At 46.6% G+C, this 20,468-nt stretch overlaps 1 protein-coding gene across 1 annotated transcript in view; it reads right to left on the reverse strand.

The window, feature by feature from the left end:
• Positions 1 to 13,958, reverse strand: part of GCLC (glutamate-cysteine ligase catalytic subunit) — a 281,892-nt gene extending 267,934 nt beyond the window's left edge. Inside the window, exon 1 of the mRNA XM_069606130.1 lies at positions 13,634 to 13,958. Within this exon, the coding sequence (XP_069462231.1) occupies positions 13,634 to 13,783 (150 nt within the window). The 5' untranslated portion in view covers positions 13,784 to 13,958. The remainder of the gene's footprint in view (positions 1 to 13,633) is intronic.
• Between the last annotated feature and the right edge of the window lie 6,510 nt (positions 13,959 to 20,468).

The following is a 20,468-nucleotide window of genomic DNA, read 5'->3' on the forward strand; positions in this document are numbered from 1 at the left end:
CCAGCCCCCTATAGTGGTGTATCAGTAGTTTCAGGGAGTGTGTTCAACCGGGATGGGGGGGCAATGAGACACCCAGCATAGGACAGCCCACAGAGAACACTTGCGTGTCCTGTTCTATCTACAACCTAAAATGCAGCAGAGGAACCATTGGTAGGGGTGCAGATAGGAGACAAGCAGTTCATATTCATGGTGGATTCGGGAGCAGAGAAATCATGTATTAGGGAGGGCCGGTTTCTGTTATCTAACCGGAAGTTAGAGACGCAGGGGTTCTCTGGGGCTGTAATTGAAGTTCCTTACACAGAAGCTTTGGATGTGACAGTGGGGGGTAAAACAGTAAAAACACCCTTACTGTATTATGAACAATCGCCAATAAACTTGCTCGGAAGGGACCTTCTCAGCAAGCTTAACATGACAATATCATTCACAGAAAGAGGAATAGTGTGTTCGACACCAGGAATATGCCCATTACGTGTAATGCTGGTAGTACAGGCTCAAACAACTGCTCCGGAAATACGTGGCCTGCCAGTGGATGAAAGAATATTCATTGAAGGTTTAAAAACACTGGCCCAAGTAGTTCCTGAGCTAAAAAAGCTGGAGTGGAGAATACCCGCAGAATTTGTCTTCCGCCCAATAGTGCGCCCAGACATAGCACCAGGGTCAGTGGTATCCTTAGACTTGCATGCTGTACAGGTATCAGCAAAAAGGATTGCCGTGATTGGGATGGACATAGATGGATGTGAATGGCGCACTGTACTGTGCATCAACGCCAATATTGCCCTATGGGAATTATCTGATGAGGATCTCTTTTCTGATTCAGAAAATGATGGCGAAATAATAATGGAAATAGCAATGCCCTGTGACATTTTGATTCAGGCTAGACAAATTCCCGCCCAGTTGATGGCAGTGGTGGGAACGCCACCGTCCTTTTTTGACGATGACATGCGACTGGTGCCAAACAGGCCCCCATGATGTAGGGTTGTTGCATGGAGTGACACCAGTGGTAATAAAGCTCAAACAAGGGGCAACCCTGCCCCGAGTGAAACAATATCCATTGTCCCGTGAAGCTGAGGAAGGGATAAAAGAGACAATAAATACATTATTAGCACAGGGGATAATAGTGCCTTCAAACTCCCCATGTAACACGTGTATCTACCCGATCAAAAAAGCAAAGGGAGGGGCACGGAGGATGATCCAGAATTTACGCCCCCTAAATGACGTCATACAGAAAGAGTTCCCTTTGGTCCCGAACCCTGCTTCAATATTATGCAGTACCCCAAAAACGGCATCACATTTCACAGTGGTCGATTTGAAAAACGCATTCTTCTCCATCCCCTTGGCAGAAGAAGCAAGATACCTGACAGCATTCACATTAGGGGGAAAGAGGTACGAACATTGCAGATTACCACAGGGATACTGTGAAAGCCCAAGCATATTCAACCGCATACTACACGAAGACCTGGGTAATTTATCAGTTGAAAGCACAATCATTCAGTACGTAGACGATTTGCTCGTCTGCGCACAAAATGAAGAAACGTGCAGAAAAGACTCAGTAACACTCCTGACGCTGCTGGCAAATAAAGGGTACAAAGTGGACAAGGAAAAGCTACAATACTGTCAGAACGAGGTACTGTACCTGGGGCCGCTGATATCAAGAGACGGAAAAAGAATAATCCCTGACAGGGTACAAGCAATAAGGTCAGTGAGAGAACCCACAACAGTGAAGGAGATGCAGAAATTCTTGGGAATGTGCAACTACTGTAGAGCATGGATATTAGACTATGCAGCCTATACCAGACCATTACTGCAAGCACTCAAGGAAGCCCAACAAGAGAACAGGAAAATAGAATGGTCAGAAGAGATGGCCGACTCATTTAAGTCACTAAAAGAGTTGATTTTGAGTGCTCCAGTACTCGCCAATCCTGATTATGAACGCAAATTTTACCTGTTCTCACATTGTAAGGGAACCCTTATGACAGCTGTACTGACACAAAAGACTTCCCTAGGACACAAACCATTGGCTTACTATAGTGGCACCTTGGATGCGGAGATGCAAGGACATTTCGCGTGCGAACAATCTCTCGCCGCCGCCGCTTTCGCTATTGAGAAAAGTGCCACAATAGTAATGGGATGCCCTGTCACGTTGTTCGTGGAACACTCATTATTTGCGATACTTGAGAGATCAAAAAGTACACTGACTACACAGCGAGCAACTGCCTATGAAATAATACTGTCAAGCGCCAATATCCATGTGGTACGATGCAGGACAGTAAATCCGGCAACATTCATCACAGAACCATGCACACTGGAGGACATGCAGGAACACAATTGTGTGACTTACACAGGGGAAACAGGGGAGGACACAGTGGTGTGCGAGAATGCCCTGAGCGAGGGGGAGGTGTACTTGTGGATGGGTCAGCATCGATTGACATGGACACAGGAGAGAAACATGTGGGGTTGGCAGTGGTGAGGTTATAAGAAGGTGAGTATGAGATACTAGTACAGTATCGCCTGCCATCACATTTCTCAGCACAAACAGCAGAACGTATTGCCCTAATAGAAGCATTACATGCAGCTAAATGTTGTGCAGTAACAATATATACAGATTCAGCTTACATGACGACAACAGTACATGGAGGTCTAGCAAGATGGGGGCGGAGAGGGTTTCGAAGAGCAGATGGGACCCCAGTGCAACATGCAGAACTACTCAAGGAATTGATTGAGGCCCTGAAAGATCCAACAGTTGGAGCAATAGTGAAGTGCCAAGCACATATGTCCAACACAGACGTTGTGTCTTTGGGGAATTCGGCAGCGGACGCTGCTGCCAAGGAAGCCTCGTACTTTGAAAAACATGAAACAGGTGAGTACATGTTACAGCACAAGACAAGCGAAGAGCTCCCAGAAGGATACAATGCCATGCCCATATCACAAATACTAGAGCTGCAGGAAGGAGCAAGTGGTGATGAAAAGATGGTGTGGGAAAAACGAGGGTGCAGCCAATCGGCAACAGACTTACTATGGCGACAAAATAACTCAGGGAAAGTAGTAATGCCGGTCAAACTATCAGAAATAGCATTTCAGCAATTACACTTTCCAGCACACAACACCAAACAACACATTGCAGCAGAGATACAAGAATACTGGTTCGTGCCCGGTCTCCAGGAGCACATATCGAGATTGACCATGGAGTGCACAACATGCCAGATATACAACTCTGGAATGACGTTACGTACACTCAGGGGAACAATTCCAAAACCGATAGGGCCCTTCAGAGAACTGCACATAGACTACACGGATATGGGGGAAAGGTGTAATGGGGCACGCTACAGGATTGTGGTTGTATGCCCATTTTCGAGGTGGGTGGAAGCAGGCCCATGTGCACGACCTGACGCTAAAAGCGCTGCAAAGTTCCTAGTAAGGGAAGTGTTCCCGCGTTGGGGAATTTGCGACGTAATTCGCTCAGACAACGGCACTCACTTTGTGAACGAGCTCTTCAAAGAAGTGACCACATTATTGGGAATAAAACAAATTGTGCTCGATTTATCATCCTCAAAGTAATGGCGTTGTAGAAAAGATGAACGGACTGTTAAAAGGGAGACTGTCCAAATTGTGTTTTTCATTAAAGAAAAACTGGATCTACTGTCTGCCCCTTGCGCTGTTTGAGCTGAGGAATCAGCCGAGCAAGGACCACCATTTGTCCCCGCACAAAATTGTGACAGGGAGACGGATGCACACTGCACATTCCCCACTTCGCCAACAATCAGACGCACACAGAAGCGCTGCGATATTGGGAGATGAGTTCACAGAATACCTGAAGAAGCTAACAAGGGCAGCGCGGGCAATCTCAAAGCAGCTCTCTCCACCATTCACAAGGGAAGAAGGAAACAACAGGATCCCATGAAGAACATGAAGTACAGGGACAATTAATGCCAGGAGAGTTCATTTATGTCAGGAGCTTTGTGCGCCGGTGGAATGCCCCACGGACCATATGAAGTGGTATTGTGTACCCCTACAGCTGTAAAAGTTAAGGGGCTCAAATACTGGATACAGTTGACGGATGTGCGAAAGGCATATAATAGTGTGCAGGAAGAGGTGGATGAGGAGGCACAGACAACAGCAAACAATACTAATGAAAAGGATGAGTGAACATGTGAGTGGAAGAAGTGTACCTGACAAATAAAATTGTTAACGAGAAACATTATATTACAGGTTATCGAGAAAGATAAAAGCTTGAAAAAAAAAAACGATGTCTAAATAATAATGTGAAGAATATGTATATTGTCTGCTCCCTTCTCTGTACATCCCAACCCGCCTCCCCTACCCAAACCCATCTCCCTTCCATGACCTCTTGGCACTGGTAGTGCCAACAAAAATGTTTACATGCATGCACTTAATGCACTTTTATATCTCAAACAGGAACTACCATGGCAACTATCAGGCAGCCTGCAACGGATAGATTTATTAGATATAGAGAATTTTTAGCTGAGAGATGTAGATATTCGTATGAGTGTGGATTGTCTGTATGCATCACATTATTTTTTACAATACTGTTTGGCCTGGTTACGTATTGGTTTATAGCGTTCATCTCTATCGAGATGAAAGAGGGGGGGGGGGTTATAACGGGACTAATGTGACAAATGAAACAGCAATTGTAAATACTAAAGAAGGTGATTTTTTGGTATGGGATGGAACTAAACTGGTATGGGGGTATTACACGACACCATCTAATGTTGCTATCTCGCAAAATGAAGGTTTGCAGGAAAAAATGCAAAACAGCACAATTTCCCCGCCAAAAGTATCTAATTACAATGCCCGTAGTCTAAATGATTGTAACCCCTCTGCTATATCATGGTTATATGACACCCCCACCAGCCGGCCCGCTCCCGTAACAAAAGACACACTGCTAGATAGCATGAAGAAAGAGAATGAAAAAATGACAGCGAGATATGAAGTATTATATGATGATTGGGCAAAGGGGGGCGAGAGGGAGAAAGGGGGGCCCACACTGTCCATCGCCCATGAAGCTGGGAAATACCTTAGAAAAAGAAATAACAGACGGAAAAGGGAGGCGGGGAGGAGGAAATATGATGAATATTATGGTTTGGGATTGGACAAAATGGAAGACCCACGACACCCCCATCAGACAAATAAATGGTATGCGGACATGAGTGCAACGGCTAAGCAAACCACAAATGAGAGCTGTTATGTCTGCTCCCTCATTCCCCATGCTTCAGGTACACCCAAAGTATTGTTATCCAAAGAATTGCCTATTGTCGATGCCCAATGTCTCCTTCATCTCACGTTGTGCAGGATTAAGAACACCTTCCAGGCACATGAAGTGACTTTTAAAATGCTGCAGAAGGAGAAGACCTGTTATCCGAAGGTGGTAGGAGTTGTATGTTTGGAGGAGCCATTTTCTATAATACAAGGGACACTTTTTTCAGAAAATAAGTGGAAAGACGAAGAGATAATGTGCAAGGCTGAAGCACTGCGAGGTGTGGCACCAGAGAAACTGCAATGGATAGAAGAGACATGCACACCAGTATGGAAGGAACACATCTCAAAATTGACTTGGGCAACGGCCATTGAAAAACACTTCAAGCTGCAGAAAGAAATAAACTATGAACTGTGTTTCAAGGGAGACGGGAGAACCATCATGGGGGTAAACAAAAACTGTAACAAGACCCTCACCATCCCAGATATGAGAAAAGGGACAGCGGCCCTAATGGACACTTATTGGGTATGTGGCAACCAGGCATACCTACACCTCCCACAATCCTGGGGTGGCAGCTGCTCATTGGCCACCCTACACTCCGCACTAATGGTAATCCCGGAAAGCCAAATCGATGGGAGCAAGAAAACGCGAGAAAAAATTCAGCAGAATGAGGCCCAGCCAACTGCAGAGTCACAAGTATATGTCCTGTCTTCCGGGAACAAGAAGGAGGTGCTGTCCCGAAACAAACGATCATCGAACTACATATCAAAAGCATCATCAGAACTGCTGGCACAGATCCTGGATAGATATCGATTATTCAGCTCTGCAGAAACTTTCTTTGCCTCACTCATCCCAAGCATCCAGGCGCGAGCAAATGCAAAGTGGCTCCAAATCACACGCTGGGAGCTGATCCAGCTGGCAAACAGCACTGAAGAAGGGTTTAATGTCATAAAAGTGGAACTGTGAGCACTGCGGCTAATGACCATGCAAAATAGGTATTTCTTGGACCTGTTGACAGCAATGGACGGAGGTGTTTGCCGAAAAATTGGAAGTGCCTGCTGCACTTTCGTACCTTCCGAAGACGCAGATAACGGTTCCCTGTCTCATGTGATCGAAGCAGTACATAACCTAGGAGAAAGAATGAAAAGGGAAGGTGGAGCAGAAGAAAGCACATGGTTCGACAACATCTTCTCTTGGGTCCCATCGTGGCTGGGAATGACTGTTAAATTTTTGATGCCGGCTGTAGTGTTCCTCCTTTTTATTTTTTGCCTGTGCCAGGTGGGTCTTCGATGTTGTGCCAACGCAGTACCGAATGGTGCAATGATGATGGTGACAATGGGCAATGCCCGCGGTACAATACAAACTATGCAGGAAGTACAGGTACAAACAGGAACAGATGACACGTCAAGATTCCAGATGGTGCCCAGGTACCACGACAAGGATATAGTAGATAAATTATGGCACACTACAATTAAAGAGCCCCGTATACTTGAATGGTACGAGGAGGTGTGGGTGGACTTAGAAGGGGAGAGCGGTTGTATACACCCCAGATGAATATGCTAGGAGAGGAGAGAGCCTGCGAGGGGTGTGCAGGGCATGGATGCCCATAAAAGGCACCCCTGCATGGGATGATGCTATAGTTGACGAGGAAGAGTGCAGGAGATTGGAGGATTTAAAGTATTCGTTACTTAAGTAACGAAAGGGGGGAAATGTATGGGAGGATTGGTCTGAGAGACCCCCCTCCCCTGAATCCTCTCCCCCGGTGAAGTCCATGGCTCGTCAGGGGTTCCCCCTGCCACCAGGGCCCAGGTGGTGGGTGGGCCACTGGCTGAAGACATTGACCAAACCTGTTGAATTTAGCTAGGCCCTGGAAACCATTTTGTGAAATAAAGATGGTTTGAGCCCTGTGCACCGCAGCGCGGCCCCCACCCTTGGAGAGTTTCAATTATCCCTGTGGCCGCAGCTCTCTGGCAGATCCGCTGAGAGCCCGTTCCCACGAACAGACAGACATGAGCTAGTGTTAGATACCAACACTGTAACATTTCACCTTCCGCAGTTTATCGCTGTTTCCAGTATGACCCGGCCAGCAGGGCCTGGGTGGAAAAGAACTGTAAAATGATCCCCTGACAAAAAGCAGAGTCCCCAAATACTAATGAGCAAACCACCTGTGATGAAACGTTTCTCTCCACATCCTCTCTGACTAAAAACCTGTAACCTCCATAAAAATGGCAGAATGTGTGCTTATATGACATTAGGAATGAGGCACCCACATCCCTGTAGCTATGTGCAAACAGTAAAAGTGTCCCGGGTTTTTTTTCATGTTTTGTAATTTACCAAGAAGCCTGCACCCCAAGGTCCCATGCCATAACTGAACTAATGCTGCTAGAGTGTAAGGGAAGACAAATGCAACCCTACTGGGAGCTCACGTAAGGGGTGCACGAAAATGCACCATATGTATGTCCAAGCTCACCATGTGTCACTGCCGTCAGTGTTATTTTGCCGTCAGTGTTATTGGAGGGTTGTTCCGGCACGCTCCACCAACCTTACTACTACCTCACTTACCGCACATGTATAGACATGTAACAAAATGTTGTGGTTGTTAAATACTTAGCGTATAAGTAATGTGTTTGAATTGGCCATATGAAAGGCACTAACAATGTCAAAAACGTGAGCTTTGAAAAGACTCAATGAGTATTGTATATTATGTGAATGTTTATGTCTCTCCCACCTAAATCTGCAACACACGAGGAAAATGCCTTTGTGAGCACATACAAGGCCATTCTCCCTTCCCCCAGTGAAGCCTGCCAGACGAAAGAGCAGAGGCCTGTGCTGCCCTGCTCCACCTCCCCGATTCAGCTGGAGCCGCTTCAAACATTCACATTCCCCCGCAGCACCCAAGGCCACGGCCTGCCACCTGAATTATTTACAACCCAGCAGTAAACCCCGGGCCTAAAAACACAGATCCAAAGGCGCCCTTTCTTAGGCTCCACGACCCACCGGCTCACCTTAGGTTAATGGCCCCTGTAAAATTAGGACACCCAATATTATGGCAACACTACAGGAACACATCCATAATGACTTCTAACAAGACATGATAACGCGGACCGCCTGTCCTATGCCCTGAGACACAACCTCGTGACCTATGATACCCAGTCAACAGGACGATGGTAACCATGTATTGATGTATCGCCAACAGACCCCACTCTAGGTGCATTCCTCCTGTGTTGCATTAACTTGTAGAATAACCTATTGGAAGATTTACCAGGGAAGATAATATTGCAATGTTGAATGACTGCGGTGTGCGTGGCCCTAGGGCAGAAAGCCAGGCAAGACATTCATCACTGACACTGGCCACGGCTGGCACAGCAACACCGTCCGGATGAGCCCAGCTGACCTGCCAGGCCCAGCCCAACCCACGAGGGTAACCAGTGACGTCCTCCAGCCACGGCAAACCACATCACAGCAACACCTATAGTTAGTCGTTGCCACCCAATCCCCACGAACTTGTGCCCCCTATAGCATGTAGGTTCTTATGACGCTTTTTGTAAATATATACGCCTGTCTTTGCTATTGTCAGACAGAGCGCTCTCGGAGTTTGCAGAGTTCTTTGCATGCCCTATTCTGATTGATAAACTCTCATTTAAGCTCACCCGCACTTTGTCCTGGCCTTATTCCCATCCTGGGAGAGTCCATTATTGTCTCTCATTGTGGGGAGGATCGTGCTATCTGGGGGACGCTCGCCTTCACCAGACTACAGCAGGATATTGGAGCAGAGGTGATTAAGGTTAAATATGGCTCCTGAGAATCAAACTGTATAAGGAAAATCCATTGCGATAATCTTTCATGTCTCAACAAAAAAAGACTGAATTTGAATACAGTGCCAGTTAAGCAAACTGGAAAATGTAATCGACCTGCTACATCTTTTATGGGGAGATGTGATTGTTGTCCTTGTCCGCATTTACCTTTTTCACGTGAATGTACTATTTTAAAAACGTGCTAATGTTTTAGATTTATTTAATATTGTCCAGTAATTGAGATGGAGTCTTGAGATATAGATCAGGTAGGATTCTGTAGCAACATGCAATATGATTGCATGTGAGATTGCAACTTGTGGGTAAAGTCCTATTGGAGTCTGCCTATTTCTTTCTCCAGATGGGTTAAGAGCTGTCGAAGGTTAATAGACAGGAGCATAGACCAAATGGGATGCTAGACCCTTTAAGTCCTGACAAAGAAACAATGCTTGAACAATCGTGCAATATTAAAGATGACTTGCACCTTTGCAAACCAGAATCCTAGACAGGTGTTGGAGGTCCCGACTACTAATACAAAGTTGGGGAATGAGGGGAGCTGGTCACTGGTGGCCAGCTTTCTGGGTTCTGATAATGTCTCTGCCAGGGAGCAACTAGGCGAGGAAAGCTCTCATGTGGCCCTCAAATTGGGGTACTGGAATTGGGGTCCTAAGAGGGGATTTAGTCATGTATTTCAGGAAAACGGTCAAAACCTGAAAGACCTTGATATAATAGGTCTCCAAGAGACCTGGCTTGGAGAACTTCCAAGCTGGGATGATTTTTCGATATTGCTAAATTCGGCATTTAAGGGGTGCAAAGGGGAGACCTATGTCCGGATTATTAATGGCCGTATGAAATGGTATATGTTCAAAACAAAAAAGTTGGAAAAACGAATCATTATGTTCAAGCGGCCAAACTTTGTTCTAATTGGAACTCTGTACCTGGGATTGGTGCATACGTTTTAATAAATGGATACTGGAATCCAGTGGGGATTATCACAAGTGCTTTTTTGGATGGAGTGACAGACTTACTGGATGAATGCTTAGCGGACCCAGATACTTTGGCCATTATTCTCGTAGGAGATTTGAACATCACTTGCCCTAGTCTGGACGTACGCTTTCCCTTTACAGGTTAAAACTAGGAGGACCTCCAGATATAGAGGAATAGCATGATGTCATCTTATGGAGTCCAGAGAGCTGTGTATGTTAAACGGAAATTTGATGGGTGATAATACTACGAAGGCCACCTGGGGCAAAGGTGATCAAACAGCAATCCTTGATTATATTTTCATGTCATCAAACATTATTAATTGCGTGCGAGAGTTAAGAAATACAAGTTCTGTGTTTAGTCATCAGTGTGTGCAGCAAGTGTCGTTTTCCCTTGATGTTGTTAGGAATAAGGTACAAAACTATAACCCTAAACTAGAGGTAAATATATGGGTTGGCGGGGGGGCAATAGGATTAGGTAGAACCCAGGGACAATCGCCATGTTAAACAGGATATTGCTACAAGAACTTGCTGATGTTAAAGAGGGGAGAACCCATGTGAGCAATGTTGGTACACTGCCTTTAAGGAAGTGAGGGGGATTAACTAAGCATTCTTTTGATTGGGCAATACAGCAGAGAAAGAATTAAGGCAAGAGCTGAACCTATCACGGAAGAGCAGGCTGGTACAATAAAACGAATAAAAAAACGAAAACTAATGGTCAAGTGTAAGAACTGGTTTTGTGGGCATGGGACCCTGCTGTTGCAAATGGATGCTGAGGCTATAGCAAACAAAACAACTGCAGAAATGTGGGTTTCTGTTGACACCTCAGGCCGCGCTCCTTATAAATCCCATCTCAGAGGCCACCTAGGAGTACTTTTTACATAGACCACCAGTGATAGAGAGCGTACAGTCTTACCTCCAACGATAACTAAGTGGGATTTAATGTTCGAGAAGGAGGATGTGGAAGGCCTAATCAAGAAAGCCAGTAATTCAAGAGCACTGGGTCCAGACGGTCTCTCCAACTTTGTTCTGAAGGCAGACCCGGAACTTTGGGCAGACACACTTTGTACTATATTTAGTGAGGTGCTTATGAAAAGACAAATACCCGACTCATTGAAAATGGCTATATTAGTACCCATTTTAAAAAAAGGAAACCGTTTGTAACTGAAAATGGCAGGCCTCTAGCCCTATCAGATGTCCTAGGCAAAATCTTTGCATCCCTAGTCTTGATTGAGCTCCGCAAATGGGTTGAATGAAGGGGAATATTTCATATCAGACAATCAGGCTTTGTCAAGGGGTTAGATACCTCACTTAACGGGCTAATTTTAAATGTACATGGCTTACATAGATGTTGCCTTAGACTTTGCTGTGTGTTCTTGTGGGCTAAGTTGGGTATGTGGAAATGCCCTACATATCTATTAGAGATATTAATAGACCTTTATTGCAATACCTCCTTGCAAATCAAACTTATCAGGGAAGGGAAACTTTCTAAATCAATACCAATTTATCAAGGCCTGACACAGGGGTGTATTTTAGCCCCAGTATTATTTAACTTTTTTTATTTCCATTTTGAGAGATACTTCAGACCAAGGCCTTTTTGCCACGAATTGGTTGCCATCCTAAACAATGGATGTAATATGCAGATGATTTAGTGATTTTGGATTTAGCACGGATATGGCTGCAAAGGCAACTCTATGCCATTCAGAGTTATGCATTGGTGAATAATCTTGCAATAAATGCTGCTTAGTCAAACATTACGATTTAAAAGTCTAGTAGAACTACAAAGGAGGCCACTAATAAAAGTTAACACCTATAGGTATTTGGGCTTTCCAATAAATATCAAGGGAAATGATGCTCCTTATGTAAAGACTTAAAAATGAAAGCAAGTGTGTTAGCAATTCAGGGAGCTGCTTTGCACCATACATTTGGCTGCTTCTCGATACTACCAGTCCTTAACTTTTATAAGTTGATGGCTATGGCAGTACTGACCTATGGAGCAGAGTTTGCCTTATGCACCTTTAGTACGATTTGGAAACTCTTAGAGGTTATATATTGAAAGAAAGTATTGGGAATTCCTAAAATTACACTGATGCAGATCTCTCACTAAAAATAATGGTACAGTTGAAACATTTCCTTATGACGAAAATGTCTGTTAGAATGGAGGAACTCCTTGTTTGCCATCTTAAATGATGTATTGGAGAAAAAAGGAGACAGAGTGCTCTCGCAATGGGAGAATGACTGTCTTGCCCTACTAGCTAAAGAAGATATGTCAGAGGAACTGTTAGTTTTCAATCCGGTGGCTCTAAAGTTAAAATGATGGGAAAGAGACTGGATTGAAGCTCAGACTTAATGCAGTGGATATAAATTGTATGGCAATTTTAGTAAGGAAAACAAAGCCATGAATCAACTGCCTAATTATTTGGATACATTTCCAAATATTAAGTATAGTAACTTTTTTTGAGAATGGGGTTCAACTTGCTGCCTACTAGAGAGGAATGAAAGATAAGGGTGGATATCGAAACTGTAGGTTGTCAGAATTTCTTAGGAAAAGAAACTACTCGACATCTGTTACTTGAATATAATTATTTAGCTGAAAGGCTATACCTGGCTAGATTCAGAATACGATTTAGAATATTAGACCATGGTGACTGGTGGGCTATGACGCTTAGTGGGTACACGTGCGCTTAACTCTGGCAGTAATAGAATTCCTGATGAAAATCCTACCTGCATAAGGGGAAACTACTTGAGAGTAGCTCTTAGGAATATATTTTAATTAGCATCTGCTCAATTGTTATTTAAATTTGATATTCATGGTTTTTATGTGATCTATGATTTTATGAGTCAGACTAGGAAATATATTTATGACCATTCTTTTTTCGGTTTTAAATACTAGAAACTATCGGTAAAATGGGTGACCTTTGACTGCAATTAATTGATCTCTAATCTTTTGGATGAGGAAAGTTTATTAGTCTATAAAATCAGGATTATTGAATATCATGTGAATTTTTAAAAATGTGTACAGGAAATGTTTTCTTTTTGTAATCTTTTTACTGTTTGAATGTGGTTAGCGAAAGGTTTGAAATGCAAGCCAAGCGCTAAATAAAATGATAATTTTGAAAGGGGTCAATGAGACGTTACATACAGTTGTTACCAAATGCCGGGCTTGTGTGTAGAGGCACGGGAGAACTGTTAATGTTACGTGCAACAGCCAGACGTTTCACGTTACTATGAATTGTTTGGGCTGCAGTACTTTGCCAAATGCTTAGAAATTGAAGATGGCGTCAACCAATCAGTGGCCAGCAGCAGCACCAAGCGTCATATATCAGAATCCAAAGCAGCGCAATTCAGGAAACGCCCTCTCCATATGACATTTTGAGGTCAGTCAAAACATAAATGTCTTGGAAACTCTGGTAGGCTTCCACAAGAGGTAGTCGTTATCAGGTGACTCTTGCCTGACTCCGGTATGGTAGTTTCTGTGACAACTGAGCGCAAGCGCAGAAGATCTATACCCGGCAGTTCTCGCATGCCAATCCCCGCCCCCTACTGCAAGTGTGTGAGGAGTGTCAATTCAGGCTCACACTCGGAAGAAAGGTGTAAAAGGTTGCGACGACCCTCCCATGTCGCAGAATATTAACGTTAAGTCTCACCTCGTCGCCCCACTTGAGCACGTCCCGTTGACGCTCCTTGACGCGATGATAGATGTGCAGAAATTGACGGATACCGTGCTGCCTAACATAATCCGCGTGTTTCTTCGTCTCTTCCCAACTCAGCGGGGAACCCAACGATAGCAGCCCCATCACTGACCCTCTGCCGCAGAATCTGCGTTACTCCTCCCGTGCGCCGCGAGGTGCAACCCAGGACTCCTCCCTATCGTCACACGTTCTCTAACCTGACGGATGACAGACGAGTGCGCATGCGCGAATTGTCTGTTCAGGTCAATGGGATCCTTCTGAATGAAGGGACCTTAGCCGTGGAGTCGCTATCTCTGCAGCTGCAGATATAGAGGCGCGCGGCACCGCCCACCTCTTCCAGTTAGCGTGGTCATGTGTGACCACGCCTCCTATTTCGCGTGACTCTGCTTCTTTCCGTCGCTGATAGAGTTTTTTAAAAAAAATGTAAGAGCAACTTTGGAGCCGTAGCTTAGCCCAACCAACAAGACTTATGTTGAGCAGGTCCAGTGTAACGTTGCTGCATAGCAACTTGTTTTACCCTTTGCTGAACCAAAGGTTGGTATTACAGTTGTCGGACAAGCAAATGACTCCGCCCCCTCTCCCTTGCCCCTCTTAGATCAAAGAAATACAGCCTCCCAGTGATTGAGGATTTAACTTTTTGTTACACAGTTCTCAGCAGATCATTTACAGTGGAAAGTAGAAAGCGGCGACGGGTAACTGCTCTGGCACTTTTTCCCGTTAAAATTGTATAACGTTTTAATAAGGTAGGTTTGAATAAGCAATTGTTGGCAGGTTATTAAGTATTTCTTAGCAAGGACATTTGTAGCAATAAACATACGATTTTGATAATCCTAAAGGCGGGCTTTACTCCTTAACTATTGCATAAGTCGAGACGAACAAAAGCACCAATCTACAGCCAAATCTATTTCTGTGAAGAAACATTCATTGAACTCTATAAGGCGCTTCAGTGCTGCTGCTCGCAACTGTTGCGTAGCAATTCTAATTGTGTACGCATGCGCAGATAACAATAAAGGCGGTGCGTCGGCAGTTCGCGCCGGCGACCGGAGCAGACACACGTCTCCAGCGTCCTCTCTCTGTGTGCCTGCCTGCATGCGTGAGTGTGTGTGCGAGTGAGGGCCCGGCACGCCCCAAGGCCCATAACACTGGCGACGAAGGCGGACACGGAGTCATCCTCCGCTCCGACGACATCGGAGTGAAGGAACGCTACTGCGTGAGTATCGATCGGATGCACACGGACCCACGCGCACGGCCGGCGGCCATTTTCTTTCTCTTCTCTGCACGCGGATTGCAGTGGTTGAGGCCCGAGAGGGTGCTCGTGCGCCATCTGCCTCCTGCACTGCTCCAGAGCAATTCTTGGAACCACCACAGCCCAGACACCACAGGGTTGTGGTAAGGACAAGAAAGAGGGTGTGAAAGCACTCTGAAGGTCACCAGTCACCTCAACTCCTACCGGACAAGGATCACTGTGAGTACACAATGGGGGAAGGAGAGGAAGAAGAAAATTCTGTCGCCCCAATACCTCGCAGAATGCACAGTACTCTTGCTCCTATGCCTGAATTTGATACCACGGGCCCCCCATCCAAGTTAGGGCCGAAGTGGATCACATGGGTCAAGAAGTTGGAAATGTTTTTTAGAGCCTTGGGGGAAACAGAAGATGAGGCGAAGATTGCCATCATGGTCTATTCTGCAGGGACCGAGGTGCAACGCATATATGACTCTCTCAACATTCCAGCAGCGAATTATGATGCGGTCAAGCAAGCCTTCCGTGACCACTTCCTTCCTATGGCGAATGTTGACTTTGACAGGTTTGTCCTGGGCGCTGAGAAACAGTTGGAAGAGGAATCATTGGACCAGTTTTGCGCTCGTCTGAGACAACTAGCGAGCTCCTGCAGATGGGTCAACGAGGAAGAAATGGTTCGCAACCAACTGCTGCAAGGTTGCTGCTCAGGGAAACTGAGGAGACAAGTGCTAAGAGAACCTGGACTGACTCTGCAGCAAATCCTGGACATGGGGAGAGCGCACGAACAGGCGGAGGCAAGAGGGGCGAAAATGGACGCTGCTACACGCTCCAGGAAGGAGGAAGAGGCATATGCAATAGGACGTTCAGCCATGGGGAAGGCAAGATGGACACCAAAGAGAAGCAAAGGGCCCACAACGCAAGGGAATGTCTCATCGTGTTCATACTGTGGATACGATCTGCCACATGCGGGAGAGTGCCCACCAAAGTCAAGGACCTGTGGTCGATGCGGCACACCGGGACACTTTGCGAGAATGTGCAGGGCAACGACGCCAGTTAAAGTGTTGAGAGGACCAGAGAGAGTTGGCAGGGGTGTCACAGGAAGAGTAAGGGGTGTGTCCTCTGTCGAACAAGGAATGCAGGATCTCAATATCACGGAAGAGGAGGAGGAAGATGAAGAAATATTTTTCATCTCAAGCATTGCGCAAGGCCCTGGGGACCGTCAACAACCCAAATGCACCGTCAACATTAGCGAGATGCCAACTCCGGTCCTCATAGATACTGGGGCGTCCGTCTGCGTACTTGCAACAAAACATTACAATGCTCTTCCTGGTCGACCAAGGCTGACGAATTCCACAGCGCGAATCTATGCATTTGGAGGGGATACACCTCTTCCCATCCAAGGAGTGTTTGTGGCCCCGGTCTCTCATGGTCAAAACAGAAGAAAGGCGAGGTTTTTCGTCACCAGCGTAAGCCCACACTCCCTCCTAAACTGTGCCGCGTCAGAAGCGCTAAACATTGTAGACTTCACTCTTGCTGTGTACTTCACCGATCTGGACCGCCTACTACAGCGTTTTGAGAAGATATTCACAGGTATTGGAAAACTCAAGGCAGAGCCCATACGGCTGCACATTGATGAGTCCGTGAGGCCGACTGCGCTTAAACATCGCCGTATCCCGTTTCATCTCAGGGAACAAGTTGTGAAAGAGCTACAGTCACTGGTGGACAAGGACATTATCGAAAGGGTTGATGGACCCACTCCCTGGGTCTCCCCAATTGTGGTGGCCCCGAAGCCGAAACAACCATGGGCAGTACGCATCTGCGTAGATATGAGGCTGCCCAATGTAGCGATCAAACGAGAACGCCATCTCACACCGACCCTAGATGACATCGTCAGAGAGCTCCAGGGAGCTGGGGTCTTCTCGAAGCTAGACCTAAGGTCAGGCTACCACCAGTTGGAACTCCACCCCGAGTCCAGGTACATTACGACCCATGAGGGGTTGTATCAATACAAAAGACTTAGCTTTGGGATCTCGTCCGCAGCAGAGGTCTTTCAGAATGCCATCAGGGGAGCACTGTCAGGACTCAAAGGGGTCATCAACATGTCAGACGACATCCTAGTTTTTGCAAAGTCAGAAGCGGAACACTTGAAGCGCCTCGAGTACACCCTGGAGAGTCTGTGCAGTGTCGGCTTACCGCTAAACAAGGAAAAATGCGAATTTCTGAAGGACAGGCTTGAATTTTTCAGATTTATATTTCATGCTGGAGGGATTTCCCCGGTTCCGGAGAAGGTAAAAGACATCCGAGATGCATCCCCACCAGCGTCCCCAGCCGAAGTGAGAAGTTTCTTAGGGATGGTCAATTATTGTGGCCGTTTTATCCGAGATCTAGCCTCCCTATCAGAACCACTGAGGGCGCTCACCAGAAATGATGTGGCGTGGACATGGACAGGGAAGGAACAAAGAGCGTTCACCGCCATCAAACATGCTCTGTCGGAGCAAGAGACAATGGCATACTTCCACCCCGGTCGCGAGTCAGAGATCGTAGTTGATGCTAGCCCGGTGGGGCTGGGAGCAGTCCTCATGCAAGCAGACCAGCAAGGGACCATGAGGCCCATCGCCTATGCCAGCAAGGTCCTGACCGACACTGAGAGGCGTTACTCCCAAATAGAGCGAGAAGCCTTGGCCATACTATGGGGGTGTAAACATTTCAGAATCTATATCCTAGGGAAGCCAGTTGTTGTGGTGACTGACCACAAACCCCTCATCCCAATAATGTCTGGAACATCGTCCAAACCACCTCCGCGCATAGAAAGGTGGATGTTGGCCCTCATGGAATATGGGGTCAAATTGCTATATCGACCAGGGACACACAACCCGGCGGACTACCTGTCGCGCCATCCGGGCACCGGGAGGCCCAGAGACTCACTGGAGGTGGCGGACTGCGTGGAAGCCGTACATCTAGTAGTGGAGGCAGCTCTGCCTATAGCCCTGACGCATCAGGAAATTGCGGATGAGTCCAATAGCGATGAAGCATTCCGAAAGATAAAAGGTGCGGTGGACACAGGAGAATGGCGGGAAGTCCTCTTAGAAGACTCCCGAAGGACTGCGGAAGCACAAAGAGATCTACAGGCACTCTGGAAGGCACGCCACGAATTGTCGGTGGCGGATGATGGAATACTGCTAAGAGGGCACCAGATCGTAATACCAGGGGTATTAGTTGAGAAAGTCCTACAGCTAGCCCACAAGGGACATCAGGGGATGGCCAAGATGAAAGCTCGTCTCAGGTTGAAAGTTTGGTTTCCAGATCTGGAAGGAAGGGTGGAGAAATTTGTGAAGGCCTGCATCCCATGTCAAGCCGTAAGCCCCGTGGAGAAGGCGCCACCCATTCAGGCCATGGAGAGGAGTGACCGCCCATGGGGGACAGTGCACGCAGACTTCGGATCCACGGGCCGAGGTTTATACTTTCTGGTGGTGACAGACCAGTGGTCACGATACCCAGAGGTGGAATTGGTCGAATCCACATCCAGCGACCACACCATTTTGGCCATGGACAAAATATTCGCCACACATGGATTTCCTCTCGAAATTTGCTCGGACAATGGGTCACCGTTTCAGGGCCAACGTTTTGCTCAGGACAGGGGGATAAAGCATCGCAAAATAACCCCACTATGGCCGAGAGCAAATGGCGAGGTGGAGCGATTTATGCAAACGCTCAACAAAGTGTTCCGCATATCGGTGAATGGGGGAGAAGATCTCAGGCGAAACCTGGTCGAGTTCCTCAGAGAGTATCGCACCACCCCACATCAGTCCACCGGTGTGGTCCCCGCAGAAGCCCTTTTCAAAAGAATACCAAGAGGCCTACTGCCCGAAGTTGAAGGCAGGCCACCAGGAGAGATTGACAATCGCAACGTGAGCACAGCAAGGGCCACTTTGAATGAGAAAGAAACCGCACGGCGGAGACTACCCGAGAGGGCGATCGCAATAGGGGACACCGTGCAAGTGCGCAACCGGAAGCCAGAAGGGAAGCTATCACTGCCATATGAACCACAACCATTGGGGCGTGACCCACGTCAAAGGGTCGATGGTCACGGCCGCCAATGGAAGAGGGACTATTACCAGAAATGTTTCGTTCTTCAAGCGCATAGAAACTGCAACCCCTGAAGCAGCCGTCGGAGATGATCCCGACCCGAGTATGGGAGTGCCGGTGGAAGACGACGGGCCGCCAGACGCTCCGGTGGCACACGAGGACCCCGACGCCGGAGCACGCAGGTACCCGAGCCGGGCGGGGCGCAAGCCACCGCTGAGGTTCAAAGACTTCATCATGGACCCTACCTCGTAATTAAGGCAGAGGTATCGTGAAAGTTATGATGGACCCTGTTGGTCCCCATGTTTGATAATGTTGATTTTGTTTTGGGGGAAAAGGAGGGATGTTGCGTAGCAATTCTAATTGTGTACGCATGCACGAGCCGCGTCGAGGCTCGCGCATGCGCAGATAACAATAAAGGCGGTGCGCCGGCAGTTCACGCCGGCGACCGTAGCAGACACACGTCTCCGGCGTCCTCTCTCTGTGTGCCTGCCTGCATGCGTGAGTGTGTGTGCGAGTGAGGGCCCGGCACGCCCCAAGGCCCATCACAGCAACTAGGGCCTTCTTTATCATCACATGGAATGGGATCATCTCCATAATTTTTTTTACTCAAAATAAAAGGTTCCCATTTTGACTCAAAGCATTATGGCCAAAGAAATCAGACCTAATTCACACCACAGACATTGAATTGAGGTATTTTTGATCATGCCCAAAAGTGAACGTAAAACAATTGTCTACATTTTCTTTCAGGTATTTTTGAATTTGACTCCTTTGTATCTAATATTATGGGGCACAATTTGTGTTTGTATGCCATTGGAAAATAGACAGAAGCAGGTCTCATGAAACCTGGAGACCTCTTGGGTCAAAAGGCATCTTATGTTTGTCAGTACCTTTTATTTGTATGACATTCAGTGTGCTGGATTGGTGCATTGTTGGCAGCTGGCTGATTTAGCTCCAGTCAGAGCATGCATTCCGTTGTAACAATGGGTTGAAAAACCAGAATAAATTGCATGTAAAAGGAAACTTTCATTTAATTTCAAGTCATGCATGTAAAAATATGTGGACAATAGTATGCATTTCTAATGAAAAACCCTTGAGTATTTCTTTTGTGTGTAAAATAGACATTGCACTGTAAAGTACAAGTGAACAACCATTCACTGTTTGTAGCATTGCCTGATATAGATGCAAATGTGTCCACTCTGTCCCAGTGCGATTCACAGTGCTTTTTATGAAAACCCGTCACTAAAAGGTGTGTTGATTTCTTTTCAAGTGTCATGCTAGTTATTTCTGGAGTGAAGAATGTATTGTTTGACACGCTTTGATCTGCCTGGAATTTGCACTCGCCTGACATTCAGTATTCGCTTCCCCATGCTCTGTCTGGGTATACCAGTTGTTGTGGCCATTGATTGGACCACGGAGTGTGGGGACACGCTGAGGAATGTTCTGTGAGCCCGTGGGCGGAATACC

The sequence above is a fragment of the Ambystoma mexicanum genome, chromosome 4p (assembly GCF_040938575.1).
Source record: "Ambystoma mexicanum isolate Mex_15411 chromosome 4p, UKY_AmexF1_1, whole genome shotgun sequence".
Lineage (NCBI taxonomy): Eukaryota > Metazoa > Chordata > Amphibia > Caudata > Ambystomatidae > Ambystoma > Ambystoma mexicanum.